The sequence below is a fragment of the Cnephaeus nilssonii genome (assembly GCF_951640355.1).
Source record: "Cnephaeus nilssonii genome assembly, chromosome: 6".
Classification (NCBI taxonomy): domain Eukaryota; kingdom Metazoa; phylum Chordata; class Mammalia; order Chiroptera; family Vespertilionidae; genus Cnephaeus; species Cnephaeus nilssonii.
Genome location: NC_137077.1, coordinates 48,990,186 through 49,010,441, shown reverse-complemented (window position 1 = coordinate 49,010,441; position 20,256 = coordinate 48,990,186). Strand labels below are relative to the sequence as shown.

At 42.9% G+C, this 20,256-nt stretch overlaps 1 protein-coding gene across 1 annotated transcript; it reads left to right on the top strand.

The window, feature by feature from the left end:
- Positions 1-1,053: 1,053 nt before the first annotated feature.
- CELA1 (chymotrypsin like elastase 1) lies at positions 1,054-18,843 on the top strand (the record flags this gene model as incomplete). Its single annotated transcript, XM_079775277.1, has 8 exons — positions 1,054-1,093; positions 1,813-1,895; positions 5,226-5,326; positions 6,344-6,469; positions 7,994-8,130; positions 9,650-9,795; positions 16,815-16,964; positions 18,718-18,843. The coding sequence occupies 8 exons, from the start codon at positions 1,054-1,056 to the stop codon at positions 18,733-18,735; spliced, it is 801 nt and encodes a 266-aa protein (XP_079631403.1). The 3' UTR covers positions 18,736-18,843.
- Positions 18,844-20,256: the final 1,413 nt, after the last annotated feature.

Here is a 20,256-nt window from a genome sequence, read left to right as displayed (position 1 = left end):
TTTACATTCCCCTGACTAGCTCAAGGACCTAAAAAGGTCACTGTTTGTACAGAGCTCCTTCTAATAGCTTTTTCCAGGCCTCTCCTGTATCTGCAGACATGACAAGTTGAATTCTGCAGTTCTAGGGACCTGGTGACTTTGCTGCTTCCCTCTAGACTTCCAAGCTTCCTGGCTTTCCTCTGCCTAAAAAAACCACTATACCCATAGTCCTCTGCTCTAGGGCCTCCCAACCCTAAGTCCTCTGCCTACCTCAAGGCATTCTGCATCTCCCTCTTTCCTCTTCTACTGACTTTGATGGGCAGAGCCTTTCACCTCCTGCAGGACATGCCCACTCCTCCACTCTGCTCCCCCTGGCCTCTACCCTTATGACCCTCAAATTATCTCGCTATCCTAAGGGCTCCCTCTTCTAACTCTCCCACATTGTCCTCTGGGAGCTCTCTGAGTCTCCCCAAACCTGTTTCCTAGTACCCTCTTCCACAGGGTTCTCTCTAATGCACCTGCTTTGCTTTTGCCTCCCTGCATTTACACCTATGTCTGCATGCACACAGACATATGTACACGTCCCATCTCCCTCTGTGCACTGGGAGATGTTGCTGACTCTTCTTTCCTCTTGCTAGTCACTCTTCCCTCCTCCAATCCTCTTTTACCCCCACCTCCTAGTGCACGGGATAGGTCTCTGTGTTTGCAGTGCCACTGAGGACAGTGAGGCAGTGACATGCTACACTAGGGGAACACATGCTACTAGGGGAACTAGAATCAAACCAGTTCTGATTCTCCATCTTACTTCTGAAAAAGATTTTGTTGGATGCTTTTCAACTAAAAGTAGATAATTAATTTAGCCCTGACCTTGTTCTGTCTTTGAATAACAGATAAATTAGTTTACTTGAAAAAAAAAATCTTTTCATTTGTATTTCCATGTCACCTGTGATTTTCCCTGCCTTCCACCCGCAGCCCTGCCAACTGGCAGGGAGGTTAGCAAAGCTGCTGATAAAAGGAGTATAATAAGGCTTGGGTCATGGTAAGGGGCCACTTGTGGTCTACTCCACTGGCAACATGCTGAGCTTCCTCGTCTTTGCCACCCTGGTCCTTTATGGTGAGTGGGTCATGTGGCCTGAGTTCTAGCAGGAGGGTCAGAAATCTATCCCTAAGCCCAGACCTGCTCTCTACTCCAGAGCGGGTAGGACACTCTGCCTGTAAGTCTAGCAAAAATTTTACTCTTCTGGAGCCCATGATAGAAAAGTTTGGGGCCACTCTTGTGCAGGCCCCTCGTGAAGGAGAGAAGCCTCTCGCAGGGGCCTGGGCTTCCCTACCACCCCCACTGACAAGAAGACATCCTCAGCAGGGGCCTGGCTGGGATGAGCACTGCTGTCCATGCCCCCTGGAGAATCCTGCCCAAGCAGAGTGTGTGAGTGTGTGTGTGTGTGTGTGTGTGTGTGTGTGTGTGTGTGTGTTGTTGTTGTTGTTGTTCTTAGTTTTTTTCGGGGGAGGGCGGTAGTCAGGAAGGAGGGGTTCCAGCAGGCCTGAGGAAGGTTAAGACAAGTTGCCTCTGAGGCCCCAGCCTGATGATTTGAAGTAGGTCCTTCACAGCATGCCAGAATTCTGAGGACACCCAGGGAAAGCAGAAGGCATTCAGACTCCCCTGCTTTCAAAAGGGGCTCAGGGATCTCACGGTGTGGGGCTGGGGGGGGGAGGGGGCTCATTTGCTAGGGAGGAACTGTGAATTTGCAGACAAAGCACAACTGCTATTCCCCATCCCCACCCCTGGCTGACCCCATGCTTAGTCATCACTCACTTTTCTTCTACCCCACAAAGGACACAGCACCCAGGATGTTCCGGAAACCAACACCCGGGTAGTTGGAGGGGTTGAGGCCCGGAAGAATTCCTGGCCCTCTCAGGTGGGTGTTTCTTCACAGCCCCCGACTTCCAATAAAATAAGAGTTGCCTGGGCACTGATACACAGTATTGCAGGTGTTTGTGTGTGTCCTTATCAACAGGAAGCTCGCCAACTGCCTGAATTCTAGATTTTAAAGACGAATGGGACCAGGCTTAGGTGGTTTTACTAAATGCAAAAGGCTTGAAGGAGGGAATTTAAACCCTAACCACACTCACTCTCCCAGACACACACCTAAACACAAATCACATTTACACTCCCAGCAACACTATTTGTGCCACATTAACAAGACTGTGTGCCAGACCCACACTTCAGACTCCATATATCTTGACACTATTTCACACACACACACACATACACACACACCTTCACACAGTATGTGTCACGCTTTCAAGTGCACTCCTGCCCCCAAGAAGAGTGTGTTGTTTATTTGGGTATTTAAAGAGTTTTCACTTTCATAACAGGACAGCTAGGTTCTGATTTAAGCAATTCTAAATATATAAAATTGGCAAGTTGAGAGGAATCATTACAATTAGAATTAAATCAGAGAAACCAAGATGGCAGCATAGGTAAACACCTAAACTGCTGCCTCGCACAACAATTTCAAAACTACAACTAAAAGACAAAACGGACATCATCCAGAACCACAGGAAAGCTGGCTGAGTGGAAATTCTACAACTAGAAGGAAAGAGAAAAGCACATGGAGACTCAGAGGAGCTGCAGAAGGCAGGGGTACCGAGGCGCGCGTGTGAAGAGGGAGAGCAACTCAGTGCGCGGCTGGCTTTCTCAAGCAGGAGGGAGACCAAAGCTCCCGACTGCACTGAACTCCAGTTCCAGGAGAGACTCTGGGGAGCCAGACTCATACGGGGTGAAACTGGACTATCAGAAAAGAGAAAAGCACACTGAGACTCAGTAGAATGCGGAAGGAAAAGGTACCAAGGCGCGCGCGCAGAGAGGGCAGGCAACTGAGTACGCGGCTGGCTTTCTCAAGCGGGAGGGAGACAAAAGCTCCTGACTGCACTGAACTCCAGTTCTGGGAGAGACTCTGGGGACCCAGACTCATTTGGGGAGAAACTGGACTGTCTGGCAGCGGGCAGAACTCAAGGGCAGCTTTCTCTCAGATGTGCTTGCAGCGATTACCACGGGACACTGAGACACAGGGGCCTGTTAGGGCAGGGCTGACAGGAAACCAATGCTGTCTCTTCACCCTGAGACTCTGCCCCATCCAAGCTGAGCACATAGGCTTTTGCAAGTCTTGTCTCATAAGGGTGTCTCCAGCACAGAAGTTCTCCCAGCGTAGACACAGCTGATCCTCACAGCCAATTGGCATGGAGGTCAATTCCTCCCAGTGATACCAACAACAATAAAGGCTTAATTACAACAAGACTGTGCACACAGCCCACAAAAGGGTGCACCAAGAGTGTCCACCTCAGGTAACTGGGGAGGCTGAGCCACTGGGCCCTATAGGACACCTAGCACACAAAGCCACTCTATCAACTCAGGGAAGCAGCCAAAATGCAGAGACAAAGAAACAGATCACAAATGAAAGAAATGGAGGAAAGCAAACGACTGGATATAGACTTCAAAACCATGGTTATAAGGTTTTTCAAGAATTTTCTAGAAAAGGCCGATAAATTTAGCGAGACCCTTGAGGATATGAAAAAGGACCAACTAGAAATTAAACATACACTGACTGAAATAAAAAACATTATATAGAGATCTAACAGCAAACTAGAGGATCTCAAGAATCAAGTCAAAGAGTTGAAATATAAAGAAGCAAAAAACACTCAACCAGAAAAGCAAAAAGAAAAAAGAATCCAAAAATATGAAGATAGTGTAAGGAGCCTCTGGGACAACTTCAAGCGTACCAACATCCAAATTATGGGGGTGCCAGAAGAAGAGAGAGAGCAAGATATTGAAAACCTATTTGAAGAAATAATGACAGAAAACTTCCCCCACCTGGTGAAAGAAATAGACTTACAAGTCCAGGAAGCGCAGAGAACCCCAAACAAAAGGAATCCAAAGAGGACCACACCAAGACACATCATAATTAAAATGCCAAGAGCAAAAGACAAAGAGAGAATACTAAAAGCAGCAAGAGAAAAACAGTTAGTTACCTACAAGGGAGCACCCATACGACTGTCAGCTGATTTCTCAACAGAAACTATGCAGGCCAGAAGGGAGTGGCAAGAAATATTCAAAGTGATGAATAGCAAGAACCTACAACCAAGATTACTCTACCCAGCAAAGCTATCATTCAGAATTGAAGGGCAGATAAAGAGCTTCACAGATAAGAAAAAGCTAAAGGAGTTCATCACCATCAAACCAGTATTGTATGAAATGCTGAAAGGTATTCTTTAAGAAGAGGAAGAAGAAGAAAAAGGTAAAGATAAAAATTACAAATACATATCTATCAACAAGTGAATCTAAAAATCAAGTGAATAAAAAAATCTGATGAACAGAATAAACTGGTGAATATAATAGAATCAGGGGCATAGAAAGGGAGTGGACTGACAATTCTTGGGGGGAAAAGGGTGTGGGGGTACGGGAAGAGACTGGACAAAAATCGTACACCTATGGATGAGGACAGTGGGGGGCGGGGTAAGGGCAGAGGGTGGGGTGGGAACCGGGTGGAGGGGAGCTATGCGGGGGGGGGGGGGGGGGAAAGAGGAACAATTGTAATAATCTGAACAATAAAGATTTATTAAATTAAAAAACAATTAGAATTAAATCAATTTACAAAATTTTGAGACCCAATTTTCAGAAGTTATTGTGTAATATGAGGTGCTGAAAAAGACATGAACTGATAAAAATGAACATTCCAATGGTATTTCTAAATATTCCCTGAAGTAGGGGGACAGGGTATATCTTGAAAACATTGGAGGAGAGGCTCTGAGACCTAAGCTTGTGGGTCTTAGGTGATAGAGCAAATCCATAGCTACATTTCCTTCCCAAGAGAAAATGGAAGTAGAAGGAAATGAGGTCTTGGCCCTTTGCAACAACCTAGAGTTGGGGTTGGGGGACAGATACACTCTGTGTGTATGCCTTTACCTCCCCACACCCATCCATGTAAATAGCAAACATCGCCCAACAATGGTGCACTCTTTCCTGCTGATCCCAGATCATCTACACACCCTTTCTCGCTACCACACCAGGTAGACACTACCAATCAATCAATAGCAATTGACAGATCAAATGAAATCTATTTGCCATCTCTAGCCCAGAAAGTTGGAGAATGTTTTGAGGGATGGCAGAAACTTCAGGGGTAACGTAATTTGGGGCAAAGGCTTTTAAGAAACACCACTTATCCTTCCTTTCTTTCCTCCCTGTCTAGATTTCTCTCCAGTACTGGTCTAGAGGTAATTGGTATCACACCTGTGGAGGGACCCTCGTCAGACGGAACTGGGTGATGACAGCTGCTCACTGTGTGGACAAGTGAGAAAAACAAAGACCAGCTTTACTGAGCCCCTGGAGGGGAAGAGTCTGGCCCTTCTGGAGAAATACGTATCTTTGACCACCAGGGCAATACTTTACGAGTCTGTTTGGAGGCCTGTGGGAAGGCAGTACAATATAATGAAAAGTATAAATTTTGGCATTAGGCAAGCTCAGGTTCAAATCTCATTCCACCTTCTTCCAGCTATATGACCTTAGATAACTTACTTCTCTAAGTCCTCTTTCTCTTCTTTCTAAAGTGAGGTAATAAAACCTACTTTGTAGAGTTACTGTGAGGGTTAAGGAGGTAAATATTTGAGTGCCTAGTCAATGCCTGGCTGGTAACAATATTTTTAAATTTATCTTTATTGTTGAAAATATTACAGATGTCCCTTTTTTATTGATTAAGGTATTACATATGTGTCCTTATCCCCCCATTGCCACCCCCGAGATGTCCCTTTTTAAAAAATTTATCTTTATTGCTGGCTGGTAACAATTTTTTCATATGGCACAATGGTCGGTTCTCAATTGAGCATGTATCAGAATCACCTGGCAGGCACTGGTGATTGCTGGACTCCATCTAGCATTTTCTGATTTGGTAGGTCCAGGGTGAGGCCTGATAGTCTGCACTTGTAGCAAGTTTCCAGGTCAAGCAGATGCTGCTGTTCCAGGGACCATGCTTTAAGAATTATTACTCTAGAAATTTATACTTTCCTCAAAATTCCTCTGTGAGCTAAAAAGCCATTATTTCATTTATATTCACCATATGATGTTTAGTTTAATAAACTGGGAAAATGAAGTTGATGGTAGTTTTTGTCCTCCCATGTTAATTAATTAGGAAATGAGGGAGCTTGTTATTTCCTCATCGTCCAGTACTTTTCATCCTTCCTCTGCTGGACCAGATAAGATGAGTTCCTATCCTAGAGATAAGATATAAGCTGGTTTCCCAACTTTTCCCTAAGGGGGGAAGAGAAGGCTTGGACATCCTGGATCACTCATGGCTTCCTTCTGTCACTCCAGCCAAATGACGTTCCGTGTGGTGGTTGGAGACCACAACCTGAGCCAGAATGATGGTACTGAGCAGTACGTGAATGTGCAGAAGATTGTGGTGCATCCATACTGGAACAGCAATAACGTGGCTGCCGGGTAAGGGCAAGACTGGGCTGGCCTTGGGCTGGGAAGTGGAAGGCTGACTAACTAGCAACAGGGTTTTGGCTTTCTTCACATTCATCCATGAGGACTTTGAGAATTCATATATTGAAAAATTTGAGAATTTTTAAAAATTTCTGGTATTTATTTGATCTACGCTGGTTTGCATGATTGGATCACCTGAAGCTCTTTCTCTGCAGAGTTTAATGTTTCTTTGTTATTTATTATTTACTAGATAATAACAATAATGTTTTATTGTTATTTATTATTTACTAGAGGCCTGGTACACCAAATTTGTGCACTTGGTGAGGGGGGAGGGGGTCCCTCAGCCCAGCCTGCGCCCTCTCGCAGTCCGGGAGCCCTTGGGGGATGTCTGACTGATGGCTTAGGCCCGCTCCTGAGCAGACCTAAGCTGTCAATCGGACATCCTTAGCGCTGCTGTGGAGGCGGGAGAGGCTCCCGCCACCGCCACTGCGCTCGCCAGCCGTGAGCCTGGCTTCTGGTCTTCTGGCTGAGCGGCACTCCCCCTGTGGGAGCACACTGACCACCAGGGGACAGCTCCAGCGTTGAACGTCTTCCCCCTGGTGGTCAGTGAACATCATAGCAACCGGTTGTTCTGCTATTCGGTCGATTTGCATATTAGCCTTTTATTATATAGGATTTTATGGAATAGACTTCATCAACAAAAGTAAATTTCTTAAAATGAATCTTACATGTGAAAACTCCACCAAGACTGAGCTGCACATTTTTTGAAAAGAAGTCATCAAAATGGTGGTCAATTCTATAGAATATGGGGGTTGGGATTGGTTCAAGTAATTGAAATATTTCTGCAGAGCTTTCAGAACCACACAGATTTTTACATCTTTCTTCCTTGAAAACTTCTCTGCTACCATCATTGCACCACTCTGCTCCTTCCTGATTCTCCACTTGTAACTGAGAGATATAAGCTACAGCCTGGCTGGTGTGGCTCCATGGTTGCATGTCAACCTATGAACCAGGAGGTCCTGGTTCTATTACTGGTCATGACACATTCCCAGATTGCAAGCTGGATCCCCAGTAGGGGACATGCAGGAGGCAGCCAATCAATGATTCTCTGTCATCATTGATGTTTCTATCTCTCTCTTCCTCTCTCTGCCTCTCTGAAATAAAATATACATTATATATATATATATATATATATATATATATATATATATATATATATATATATTTTAAGATGTAAGCTCCACTCCTCAGGGCTGCAGGGATCAGAGCTAGACTACAACACCAAGACTTCACCAGCAGGTGCTGCTGTTAAATATATAATGTCCTAAACAATCCAATGTATAATACCTCAAGTTTGAGATTTAGCAAGTCAGCTCTATCCTTCTTCAAAATCATTGGTTTCCAATTCTATGGGGACACAAGGCTAGGGGAGGGCCTGCCCATATGCCCACCTGAGGCCTGAGGCCTGAGACTTGAGACCTGTTCAGCCATGGGCAGCTGGCCCACGAATGAGCAATCTCTTCCTCCCTCCCGTAGCTATGACATCGCCCTACTGCGCCTGGCCCAGAGTGTTACCCTCAACAACTACGTCCAGCTGGGTGTTCTGCCACGGGAGGGAACCATCCTGGCTAACAACAGTCCCTGCTACATCACAGGCTGGGGCAGGACCAGAAGTAAGTCACCTACATGGGCACCGTCTACCACATGAATCTTGATTAGCTGAGCTTCTAGGGTACAATTTTCTGTGGTACTAGGTATTCATAGCCAGAAGCCAAGAAACCACAAAGGAACCAGAGATAAAATAACTGAGACATGAAATCAAGCTAAGAACAGGCAATGGAATCAAGGTAGAGAGTCATAGACTCTTGTAACTCAAAAAACAACCCAACAGCAACAACAACAAACCACACTACTTAACTCAGTATTATATACAAGCCTCTCAACATGAGGAAACTGAGGCCAAAGGAAATTAAACACTTTGTACAAGATCACATTACTAGTTAGTAACTACTGATCTGGGGCTGGAACCCAGGTATCCTGGCTCCCACTTCGGTAGTCATCACACCACTGTTCTACCTCCATAGACAGGCACTGGGTTTTGGGTTGGAGTGAGTTAACCAGTGTAGCTGTAGGTCCAGAAAAGTCAATGCAGATGAGGCCTCCACCTGCTTCTGGTCATCATGGGAAAATTTCTGGTAAGGAATGTTATTCAGATAACACAGAAAGGTGGGAGAGGCTATGAACAGAGATGGTTAAGGAGGGCAGAGATGTTGGGCCTGACATGGAAGTCTATCAGCCACCAGGCAGTATTTGAGCTCTGAAAGTGAGGCAAGGCCTTGCTATGAGCAGCCAGTCTCCTGGGAAAACCTGGAGCTGAGAGACATACTTCTAATCCTGCTCTGCTCTCAGTTCACTTAATGTCATTGTGGTTCAATTTCATGATCTTTAACATGAAAGGGTTGTAAGGATCCAAAGAAATAATTCATGTGCAAAGGCTTTGAAAAATCAAAGAGCCAGATAAAGAAAAGTTGCACCAAGCTCTTAAGAAATGCAAACAACGGTGCACAGTCCCATTTCTGCTTCAGGGGAATACAGTATAAGGAAAAAACAGGACAGGCAGATAAGTTATCAAAAAATGATTCTAGTTACTTTGCTAAGGTATCCATGAGTTTAAAAAAAAAAAAGGCAGGAGTAGGATTGGTTGTGGTTGTTTTTTTTAAATCTGTATTATTTGTGTGTTTTTTAATATATTTTTTATTGATTTCAGAGAGGAAGTGAGAGGGAAAAATAAACAGAAAATCAACGATGAGAGAGAATCATTGATTGGCTGCCTCCCGTACACCCCCCCACCAGGGATTGAGCCCGCAGCCCGGGCATGAACCCTTGATTGGAATCCCGGGACCCTTCAGTCCACATGCCAACGTTCTATCCACTGAGCCAAACTGGCTAGGGCTAGGATTGGTTTTTTAGAACCTGGGAACAGTAATCAAGGATGACTCCCTAAAGGAAAGAGCCTGTTGATTCCATATAAAGAGAAAAAAAAAGGAGGATCTATGACATGCAGTGGGCAGAAAGAAGGAGCTTGCCTGGAGTTCAGCTTTCATCAGAGCTTGGGAAGGTTTGGGAGAATGTGGAAGGTTTTTCCCTTGGATAGTATCTGGGCTGGTCTCCAATGCTGTGTGTCCTGTTTAGCCAATGGACAGCTGGCCCAGACCTTGCAGCAGGCTTACCTGCCCACTGTGGACTACGCCACCTGCTCCAGCCCCTCCTACTGGGGCTCCACTGTGAAGAACACCATGGTGTGCGCTGGAGGAGATGGAGCTCGCTCTGGATGCCAGGTGAACACATGTAGAAAGTGTCTAAAGTCCCACCCTAGAACCCTCCCCTCTCTGCCTACTACTTCCCACCTTTTCCTTACCCGCTGTTCCACACTTACACCCCATGTACAGATTCAACTTTCTACTCTGGTTTCTGAATGAGAATGATTCTTTGCTAGTAACTCTATGCTCACAGGATCTCAAAGTTGAAAAAAAAATCTTAAAAATGCATCTTGCCTAGAGGCCCCACCTCAAAAGCTTTAGAATTTGTTCATGACCTAGACTTTTTATGGATGCAGTGGGGCTAAGCCTGGAGTGATGGTTGTAATTTTGTATAAGGTAGCTCCCCTTAGAGGAGCTACAAGAATGATCAATCTATTGATCAATGATCAATAGCTCCTCTATTTCCACTCTTTTACCTCACTAGTATTTACAGCCATACATATGGGTGAATATAGTAGGGAAAAGTGCACAAATGGTTTTATAATAGTATAAATAAAACAGAATTTTCTCTTTAGACAAGATCAATCAGCAATACACCATCTTACAGATTTCTTAATGCAATTCAACAAATGGTCTTGATTAGCTACTAAATAAAATACCAGATACTGTGCTAAATGCTAGGGATACAAAGATAAATCAAACACAGTGGAGAAATGGGAGGAGCAGACATATGAGAGAACATTGTAATATAACATGGTTAAGTGTTAAAATAAAGATATGCACCAGGTCAGTGATCGGCAAACTCATTAGTCAACAGAGCCAAATATCAACAGTACAATGATTGAAATTTCTTTTGAGAGCCAAATTTTTTAAACTTAAACTTCTTCTAACGCCACTTCTTCAAAATAGACTTGCCCAGGCCGTGGTATTTTGTGGAAGAGCCACACTCAAGGGGCCAAAAAGCCGCATGTGGCTCATGAGCCGCAGTTTGCCGACCACGGCACCAGGTGATAGGGAAGTCCAAAAAATAGGTACTTACCTCTAACTGTTGGGGTCTGAAAAGACTTGCCTTCCCTGAGAAAGTGGAATCTGCAGTGAGTCCTGAGAGTTAAACAGGAGAAGGAGGGAAAGACATTCAGAAAGAGGTACAGCATGAAGAAAGGCATGGACCAAGAACCTAGGTAGGACACATACAGAATTATAGGGTGTTCCCTACAGCTAGCTGGAGCAGAGGTCGAAGCCCACAAGCCTCCAAATCCAGCCTGCTGCCTGTTTTTGTTTGGCCCTTGAGCTAAAAATGGTTTTTACATTTTTAAATGGTTGGGGGAGAAATAACAGAATAATATGTTATTAACACATGAAAAATATAAAATTTCAATGTTCATAAAAATATTTTAGTGGAAAACAGTATAGTTGTTTCTTGTGTATTGTTTATGGCTGCTTTTACAGAATTGAGTAGTTGTGGCAGAGCCTGCAAAGCCTAAGATATTTACAATTGGCCGTTTACAGAAAAAGTTTGCTGACTCCTTGAGCTAGAACATAAACTATTACCATACTAGGGAATGTCAGGAGATGACACTAGGGTCAAGTAGGAGCCACATGATGTAGGGCTTTAAATGTCATGCTTGGGGGACATGAACTTTATCACTTAGGTACTGGGAAATTATTGAAGAGTTTCAAACAGGAGAACAGCATGATCAGATTTGCCTTTTAGAAGCACTCTCTGATGACAAGATAATCATGTTATTGAAGAGGACAAAATTGGCAGGGAGATTGGTTAGGAGACTATTGTAATTATCCAGGCAAAAAATTTGAGGGTCTGAATTAGGGCAGTGGAGAAGAGGGAAGAAGGAGGAAATGGGATGACCTACAGGCATTTGGTTTAAGTTATTTGGGAGAGAGGTTTGCTCCCTCAAATGAGACAAGATTTATAGGATTTGAGAGGAAAGGTGAAGAGTTTAGTTCTGGATAAGTTGATTCTGAGATCCCTGTGGGATATTCAGGTATAGTTAACTGGTAAGAAATTAGATATAAAGAAAGCGGAACCTGGGTAAGAGAGCTGGGCTAGAGATACCCTTAACAGCAACTGAGACACTCCCACCCCACCCCTCACCCCCAAGGAAACCACTAGAAAAAGAGCAGTGACTTAGCAGAACTGCAATAACATAAATACGAGAGTGCTTCAGGGAGATATGTGGAAGACAAAGAACCCATAAAGATCTAAGAGGGACTAGTGGCAAAAGAAAAATAAGAGTTTTATTAAATCTCAAAAAATACGGATAGGTCATCACAAATAAACAGTGCAGCCAGATCCACAGTAGATAACTGAAAGTGACTACTTGGCAGTGGGTGAGTCACTGGCAACTATGGCAAGAACAGTTCCAGTGGAGTGGTGATGGCAGAGGCTCAAGGGTAAGGAAGAAGAGGCAATAAAAACATAGCAAGGGACCAGCCGGTATGGCTCCATGGTTGAGCATCAACCCATGAACCAGGAGGTCATGGTTCAATTCCCAGTCAGGGCACATGCCAGGTTGTGGGCCAGATCCCCAGTAGAAGGGCATGCAAGAGGCAGCTAATTGATGATTCTCTCTCATCATTGATGTTTCTATCTCTCTCTCTCTCCCTTCCTCTCTCTGAAATCAATAAAAAAAAAAAAAAATTTTTTTTTTTTTTTCAAAAACATAGCAAAGAAATGTAGAACACTCTTTTAAGAATCTTAGGTGAAAGAGAGGAACAAAAAAAGTCTGGTAGTTTTAAGAGGGATGAGAAGTCAAGAAAGAGAAGGACCTTGTAAGAGGGAAGAAAATTAAGTGTGTTAAGGCAGAAAGAGAAGGATCCTATACAGTCAAAGAGAGGGAATGAATGGATAGCACAAGATCCCAGTGGAAACAAAAAAAGATGGAACCAAGAGCACAGGTGGAGCTGGCTTTGGGCAGGGAGAGGGATGCCAAAATGTTCATAAACGTAAGTGTGTATGCTGGGTACGTGGAAGTTGACAGGTGTTCTGCATTACTGCTTCTATTTACTCATGAAGTAGGAGTCTAACTGGATGTTGAAACTGAAGAGGAAAGGACTGTATGGGTCTGGATTAATTAAAGTGAATGGGAGAAGGATTGGCCTCCAAAATATTACTGATAGGCTGAGATTAGAGATTACACAATAACCATTCAAAGATCCAGTTGTAGAGAATGGATTAATCCAGGACTAGGTTTTCCTGCATTACCAGGGCAAAAGGCAAGACTGCAAATCAAATGCAAGGTCCAAGCTAGGTGAAGGAGGAAGAGAAGCCAGCAGGAGGCGGGTAGGCTGGCTGAAATAACAGAAGCAAAGGATTTTTTTTTTTGTGAGCACTTAGTACTATGGAAGTAAGGTGACCAAATCGTCCTAGTTTTCCCAGGACTTTTCCAGTGTTAAAACTTAAGAGTCCTGTATCCTAGGAACCTTACATGCAAGGAGGGGCAAAAAAGGAAACTAAAACAACCTCTCAGGTCCTCTTCAGCCAGCTTAACCTATAACCTCTTAAGGTTTAACCTTTTTGAGTTAATTCACTTCCCAGGGTCTTTTTTAAATTTTATCTATATATATATAAAAGCCCAGCAACCGCCGAAACCGGTTTGGCTCAGTGGATAGAGCAGTCGCCCTGCGGACTGCAAGGTCCCAGGTTCGATTCCGGTCAAGGGCATGTACATTGGTTGCGGGCACATCCCCAGTGGGTGGTGTGCAGGAGGCAGCTGATTGTTTCTCTCTCATGATGTTTCTAGCTCTCTCTCTCCTTTCCTCTCTGTAAAAATCAATAAAAGCCCAGCAACCATTAAGGCCAAACGACCAGAATGATTGGTCGCTATGACACGCACTGACCACCAGGGGGCAGACACTCAACACAGGAGCTGCCCCCTGGTGGTCAGTGTGCTCCCACAGCAGGAGCGCCACTCAGCCAGAAGCTCTGCTTCCAGGCAGCACTAAGGAGCTGCAAGAAAAGCGGTAAGGAGTGAGCAGGTGGGCAGTTAGAAGCGAGTGGTCCCGGATTGCAAGAGAGATGTCCAACTGCTGGTTTAGGCCCAATTGGCTGGTTTAGGCAGTCAGACATTCCCCAAGCGGTCCCAGATTGCGAGAGGGCACAGGCCTGGCTGAGGGACACCCCCCACCACCACCCCCCCTCAATGAATTTCATGCATCAGGCCTCTAGTTTTTTAAATAATAGAAATATCTTTTAAGTAATAGAAATATCTCTTTAGTCTCTTTTATTGTCCCTTACTTTTATTTTACTGTATTTTTTGTCTTTTATGCCATTGGTATTTTTGAAGAGTCCAACTGTCCATAATCGGTTTCAAAGAGAGGTAGCCAAGGGGATCATCCAGCTTTAGGGCTCAGGAACTGACACATAACTTAAGATGTTATCCAGTGGGTTAGCCAGGGGCTTAATCTTGTGACTTTTAATCAAAACTGGGTTATTGTCTTCTGCTGCTTGGAGGTCAACAATCACCCAAGGTGAGAAACTAAGGTCAGGTCAGTGAAATGTTTAGTTCTAGAGGCTGGGAGTCCAATCAAGGTGTCAGCAGGTTTGGTTTCTTCTTGGGCCTTTCTCCTTAGCTATCAGATGGTGACCTTGCTGAGTCCTCATATGGTCTTTTCTCATCCGTGGTGTTCTCTGTGTGTCCAAATTTCTTCTCTCCCAGGGTCTTGAATTCTGAAAAAAACTAGAGTACTTCTCTTCTGGTTGCCACTCCAAACTGACAATTCTCTAAGATAATTATGTCTCTGGGTTCCTTCCCACTGGAGTTTTCCAAATAGTGTACTCTCTAGGTTTTCAGACTTCTGTGTTCCCAACCCCTTTCCTGAGAGTGAATTCATTGAGCTTCTCTGACCTCAATCCAAGTACTCCCACTGAGTTCTTGTCTATCTCTTCCTTCTGTCCTAAAATCCTCAACCATGCCCTCCATCTCTCCAGAGCCTTTGTTTCTTTTCAGATCGATTAGCATAAGACATTGTATTACATATAATTCAATTACTTTCCTGTCCTATAGCCCAGAAGTACTCTCAAATCCCTATTAGAATTTGGGTAGAAGAGGTTTAGATTGTTTTTGTTTGTTTTGAGTACAATAATCTAAACAAAACATCTACTTTGCCTAAACATTAGTTCAGGTGGGGTACAGCTAGTTCCTTTTTAAAACAAATCCCCGATTTGAACTTTTGGTCTCTTTCCCTAGTTCTTCTTCTTCTTTTTTTTTTTTTAGCTTTAATTTTATATTGAAACTATACATATTAAATTGCTTAAGGTGGCAAATAAAACTATGAGGCTTAATAATGGAAAAGAATAGTCATTGTGTTCCTTCTACCACTTGAGCTCCTGCTCCCTAAAAGGAACTACTTTCAACTCGTTTCAGCTGACTTTTGGTTTCTACTTCCATACCTCTCTAAAAATATAGTTATATTGCTACTTAATTTTTCAGTTCAGGCATTATGAGAGATGTGGATATCTCTTCCTTTTACACATTTTTACTTGCCCCCAAGCATGAACTTTTTCCATCACCACCTCAAACTCCAAAAAATAATTTTTATTAGATTAACATTTAATGTTTGTTATAATTATATAAAATGCGATTCACAACCAAACCAGGTATTCTAGGATTAATTTACATTTCCTGCATAACTTTGTATTCCTTGGAAAATAATAATTGTCTTTTTTATTTGCATAGTATATACTCAACTTATTGCTAATTCAATCCCATACTCTCAATTAATTTGCAAGTGACCTCTTTTATCTTCTCTTGTCCCTAATGTTCTGTGTCTTGGTATGGGTCTATTTGCATTCATCATGAGGGGCACTTACTAGCTTTTTTTTTTTCATTCTGGAAACTCTAGAGCTTTGTTTCTGAAAACGTGTATTGTTGGTATTTCCTCCCCTCCATTTTTATTTTCTCTTTCTAGAATTTGTTATTCATAAGTTTACCTCCTAAACTGGTCCTCTTATTTTCTCTATATTTTGTTTGTTTGTTCTACCTTATCTTCCAATACTCCCAACATTTTATTTCTACTATCATATTCATAATTTCCAAAGGCTCTTTTTATTTTCAAATGTTCTATTAATAGCATGCTGTTCTGGTATCATGGATGCAGTATTAATCATAGTTTTATTGTTTGTTTTCTTCTCCCTGCATAATCTTAGTTGCCTTTGTTTGTTTATTTCTTTGTCTCTTTCTTTGATCTTTATTTTTATATTAGAGGCTTTCTTCAAATGTTTGGTAATCCTTGACCATCTGCTCTTACTTTAGAATGGGGTGGTTAAGAAGTGGATAGGTAGCTCTGAATTTAGGTGGGGTTTATCCATAGTGAACTACTTTGTAGTTCTGGCTAAGCTATTTCATTGGGGGGGACTTTCAATGTCAGTATCTTTAGGTCTGTTCTCTTGTGCTGGTCAGATTCTCCTGAGAAATACCTTCCAATTTTATGTCTATTATTATAGAACTGGCATTCTTGGAACTGAGTAAGAAGAAGCATGTCAAGGTCATATTCTATAAACCCAGGTTCTTGATTCTAAGTCTGAGCATGTAACCATTACCCAATATATTACTTTCTCTCCTCTTTACCCCAGTTTAGTTTAACATGTATTGACTACCTATCCTGTGTTTAAATGTTAAGTCTAATTAGACCCATTGGTCTAAATGCTGGGGATAAAGAAATCATTAGAACACCCTACTTCTCCCATCCCAGGTTCAATTTAAGTCAATAAAAACTATTAAACTTGTAGCTGTTCAAAGTTCTGTGTTAGCATTGTAGAAAGGAAATTATCATCAAAACATAGCTCCTGTCTCAAGCTCTTAGCTATGCGTGGGAGGTAGAAACAAATTATGAAACCAAAATGCAAGGCAGAATATGGCATAAATAATGCAAAAGAAAGGAAGAAGTACTGTGGTTGTTTAGAAAGGAAGAAGAGATTCATCTTGATTGTGGGATTATGAAGCAAGTGGTGATTTGAATTGGAGTTTTAAAACTGTACAGAATTTTACAGAGATGGGGGTGGGCAGGATGTAAGCAAGAGCAAAGGCCCAAAGATAAAAATATCTGGAATTTCAGGACTCTGCTTTTATTTCCTGCAGGGTGATTCTGGAGGCCCCCTCCACTGCTTGGTGAATGGTCAGTATACTGTCCATGGAGTGACCAGCTTTGTGTCCAGCCAGGGCTGTAATGTCTCCAGGAAGCCCACAGTCTTCACCCGGGTCTCTGCTTACATCTCTTGGATGAATAATGTGAGTCCTCTCAAATAATGGGTTGAAATAGGGTCACCTGGAGACCTGTGCACTGGCTGGGTTGGAGAGCAAAAGTTGGGCAGGGGAAACCATCATTTTCCTCATCACATTCATATGTTTACTCCTTCCCCCTCCATAGTGCACTTTCCCTCAATAATGATACCACCCTGAGTTTCCCTTCACATACCCACTAAGCAGGCTTCACCATATTGTTTACTGCTTAGGGTAAGATGGTGGTAACAACAAATATGAACCAGGCATTTATCACAGCTGTCCTAAGTTAAAGTCAAGGGAAAACAGCTTCCGAAGGCCTGCATTCTCCTGGGCAAGGGAAGAGGCACTAATAATCTCTCCCATTATGAGAATTTGCTCTACCCTTTGGAAAGAGGTTTTACCACTTTAAACAATGTTTGAGGGTTAGATGAGACTCTACTGATACTGACTTAGTGGGAAGAACCTCACAGTCATCTCACCTGTGCCTTGCAGCCTTCTAACTCATTCTGGAGTCTTGTGGTATGAACATTAACTCACAACCATTGCAAAGTCTGTCCTTGCCACTAAATCCTGGATATCTATATATATAAAAGGCTAAGTGTCCATCGGACTGGTAGCTATGATGCACACTACCACCAGAGGGCAGACACTCAACGCAGGAGCTGCCATGATGCACACTGGTCATTTAAAAATAAATGGCACCACAGACCTGGCGCCAACAAACCAGCACTCGGCTTCCCCCAAGTGGGACACAGGCCCTGCCACCACCCTGGAGCAACACCCCACCAAATCACAGCCAAGCCCCCATGGTGCAAAATGAGGCCCACAGCCCAGCCTGGCTCAGAAACAGTCGCTGTGGGCACCGGGTAATGATGTCACATAGCAACGTCCAGCTTCCTCTCCCTAGTGACTAATCTTCTTGGAGTTTCTTCAACCCAGGAACATGACTTGCTTTATAGCCAGGTGCAAACATTTTACACTTTAACCAAATGTTTGTGAAGCATTTTCACGTGTCTCATCACATTTGATCCTCACAGAAGTCCTGGAGTAGGTAGATAGGAGACTCAGTAGAATCCTATTTTATTTTCATTAGCCGGAAAATGGAGATTTAGAAATTTTAGAAACTTGACCCGACTAAAAAGAAGTAAGAAATGGTGGACCTTGAAAATGACTTCAGGTTTTCTCACTGTGCAGAATATAGTCAAACACTGCTGCAGTTAAATATTTTACCCTTTGTTCTCCCTGCATGATCTACAATAATAATGTGCTTCATGTTGCTATTTACTGCTGTGTTGCTGACAATTACCTGAAAGAGGAGTTGGGGTGCTTCACTGGGCTGGGAAAAGGTTGGCTAAATCAGACAGCAGGTCTAATTAAGCAAGTTTATTCTATATATATAAAAGGCTAAGTTGACTTGCATATGTGCAATACATATAAAGCTTTCACTGGTGCCAATCACACGAGTGTGTTTTGATCTGTCATTGTTGATTGTGAATTTGGGTGACACTTCTATTATAGAGAAAGAGCGAATAACAATATTAAAGTATTTCTTCTAATTAATTTCCTTCCAATGTGCATGAATCCATGCACCGAGACACTAGTATGTCCATAACATTGAATTGTCTTGACACAGCTGCCCTACAACCTCTTAACTCCCTATAAACCCAGTATAGAGCCATATGCAACTAGGAACCCTGAAGGAAAAAGAAAGGATGTAGGCAAAAATAACTGACGTGGATATAACTTGCTTTTCCTTCAGGTCATTGCCAGCAACTGAACATCTTCCTGAGTACAACAGCCATGCCAAGATAATTCTTTAATTCACAGCAGGACTTGAGGCCATCAAGAAAAAAACATTCTAGGAGACTATTGAACCAGATACAGAAATGCAAATAAAACTGCATACACATTACCAACCTGTGTCTTTTTATTTGTAATTAATCTCTCTAGAAAAATGCAGTTATAGGTCCCAAGTTGGATTTCACCACATTTCTGGGCTGGTTCGTCCATTTGCTGCCACCTCTATCAGTTCACAAACTAAGCCAAGTGGGAGTGGTTTAATATTATCCTTTTTAAATTATCTTAGGATTTACCGATCCATTAATCTACCCATCTGCCCTCCTCCAATGCATATTTTCCATATACAAAGGCACAGAGTACTTTTAAATGTTCCTGAGTGACAAAATGTGTTCTGATCTTCCAGGTACACTGTAGGCTCCTTCTTCTTTTGTTTCCCCCTTCAGTGCCTAGAACAAGTGCTCACCCCAAAGTTCTGGATGGTGGCAACTTCTTACAAAGATACACTAGAGACAGGAGTAAAGGATTAGGTGATAGGTCAGGTGCCAGCAAAGGAAGTGGCAAATTAGAAAGACTAGGAAGTAAAAAAGTAGAAAAAAGGAGAAAAGAAAATGTTGAACAAAGAAAATAAAGATTTAAGGGGAAGAGGCAGAACAAAAAGGGAGAAGAGACAATAATATGGGGCCTCACGTGAGCCATGGCCACAGCCACAGCCACATCCACAAGCACCAGAAGCACTTGGGAGGCCGAGGTAATACTGGTGGCTTGTAACATCTCAGGATCAACTTGGACAACTATCACCCAGGTTACTAGGGAAAGCTGATATGAGGAATTACCACTTAAAGAGGAACCAGAGCTTCTGCCCAACAGTCAACCTTGATAAACTCTGGACCCTGGTCAGTGAGCAGACACAGGTAAAAGCTGCCAAAAACAAGACTAGAGGTGTTCCTATCATTGATGTGGTGTGATCCGGCTACTACACTGTTCTGGGGAAGGGAAAGCTCCCAAAGCAGCCTGTCATCACGAAGGCCATATATTTCAGCAGAAGGGTTGAGGAGAAGATTAAGGGTGTTGGGGGCCCTGTGTCCTGGTAGCTTTAAGCCACATACTAGTAGAGAGAAGTTCATTAAATGCTCACAAGCGCTTTTCAAAAAAAATTATATACATCCTCAAACTAAGTATGAGTTAGCACTTCAAGGCTGAGACTAAAATAGGCAACCTGACCCAGGGTTCTATAAACCACAGAGAACTAGGAAGCTGATAATTTGCCTCATCCTGTCCAGGGCTCAGTCTGTTAGAGTGGTCTACCATAGATTGAAGAGTAAACTGAGAGGAGAAGGTTAAGAGGATGTGAAGCAGCAACCTTTTATTTTTTTTAAGTCATTTTAAATTTTTATTGGCTGATAAAAAAACTGCCACACTTCCTTCCCACCTCATGCTGCTATTCCTGAATTTAATTTGCAAAGGGAAGCAGAGACTAACAATTTTATTTAACAAAATT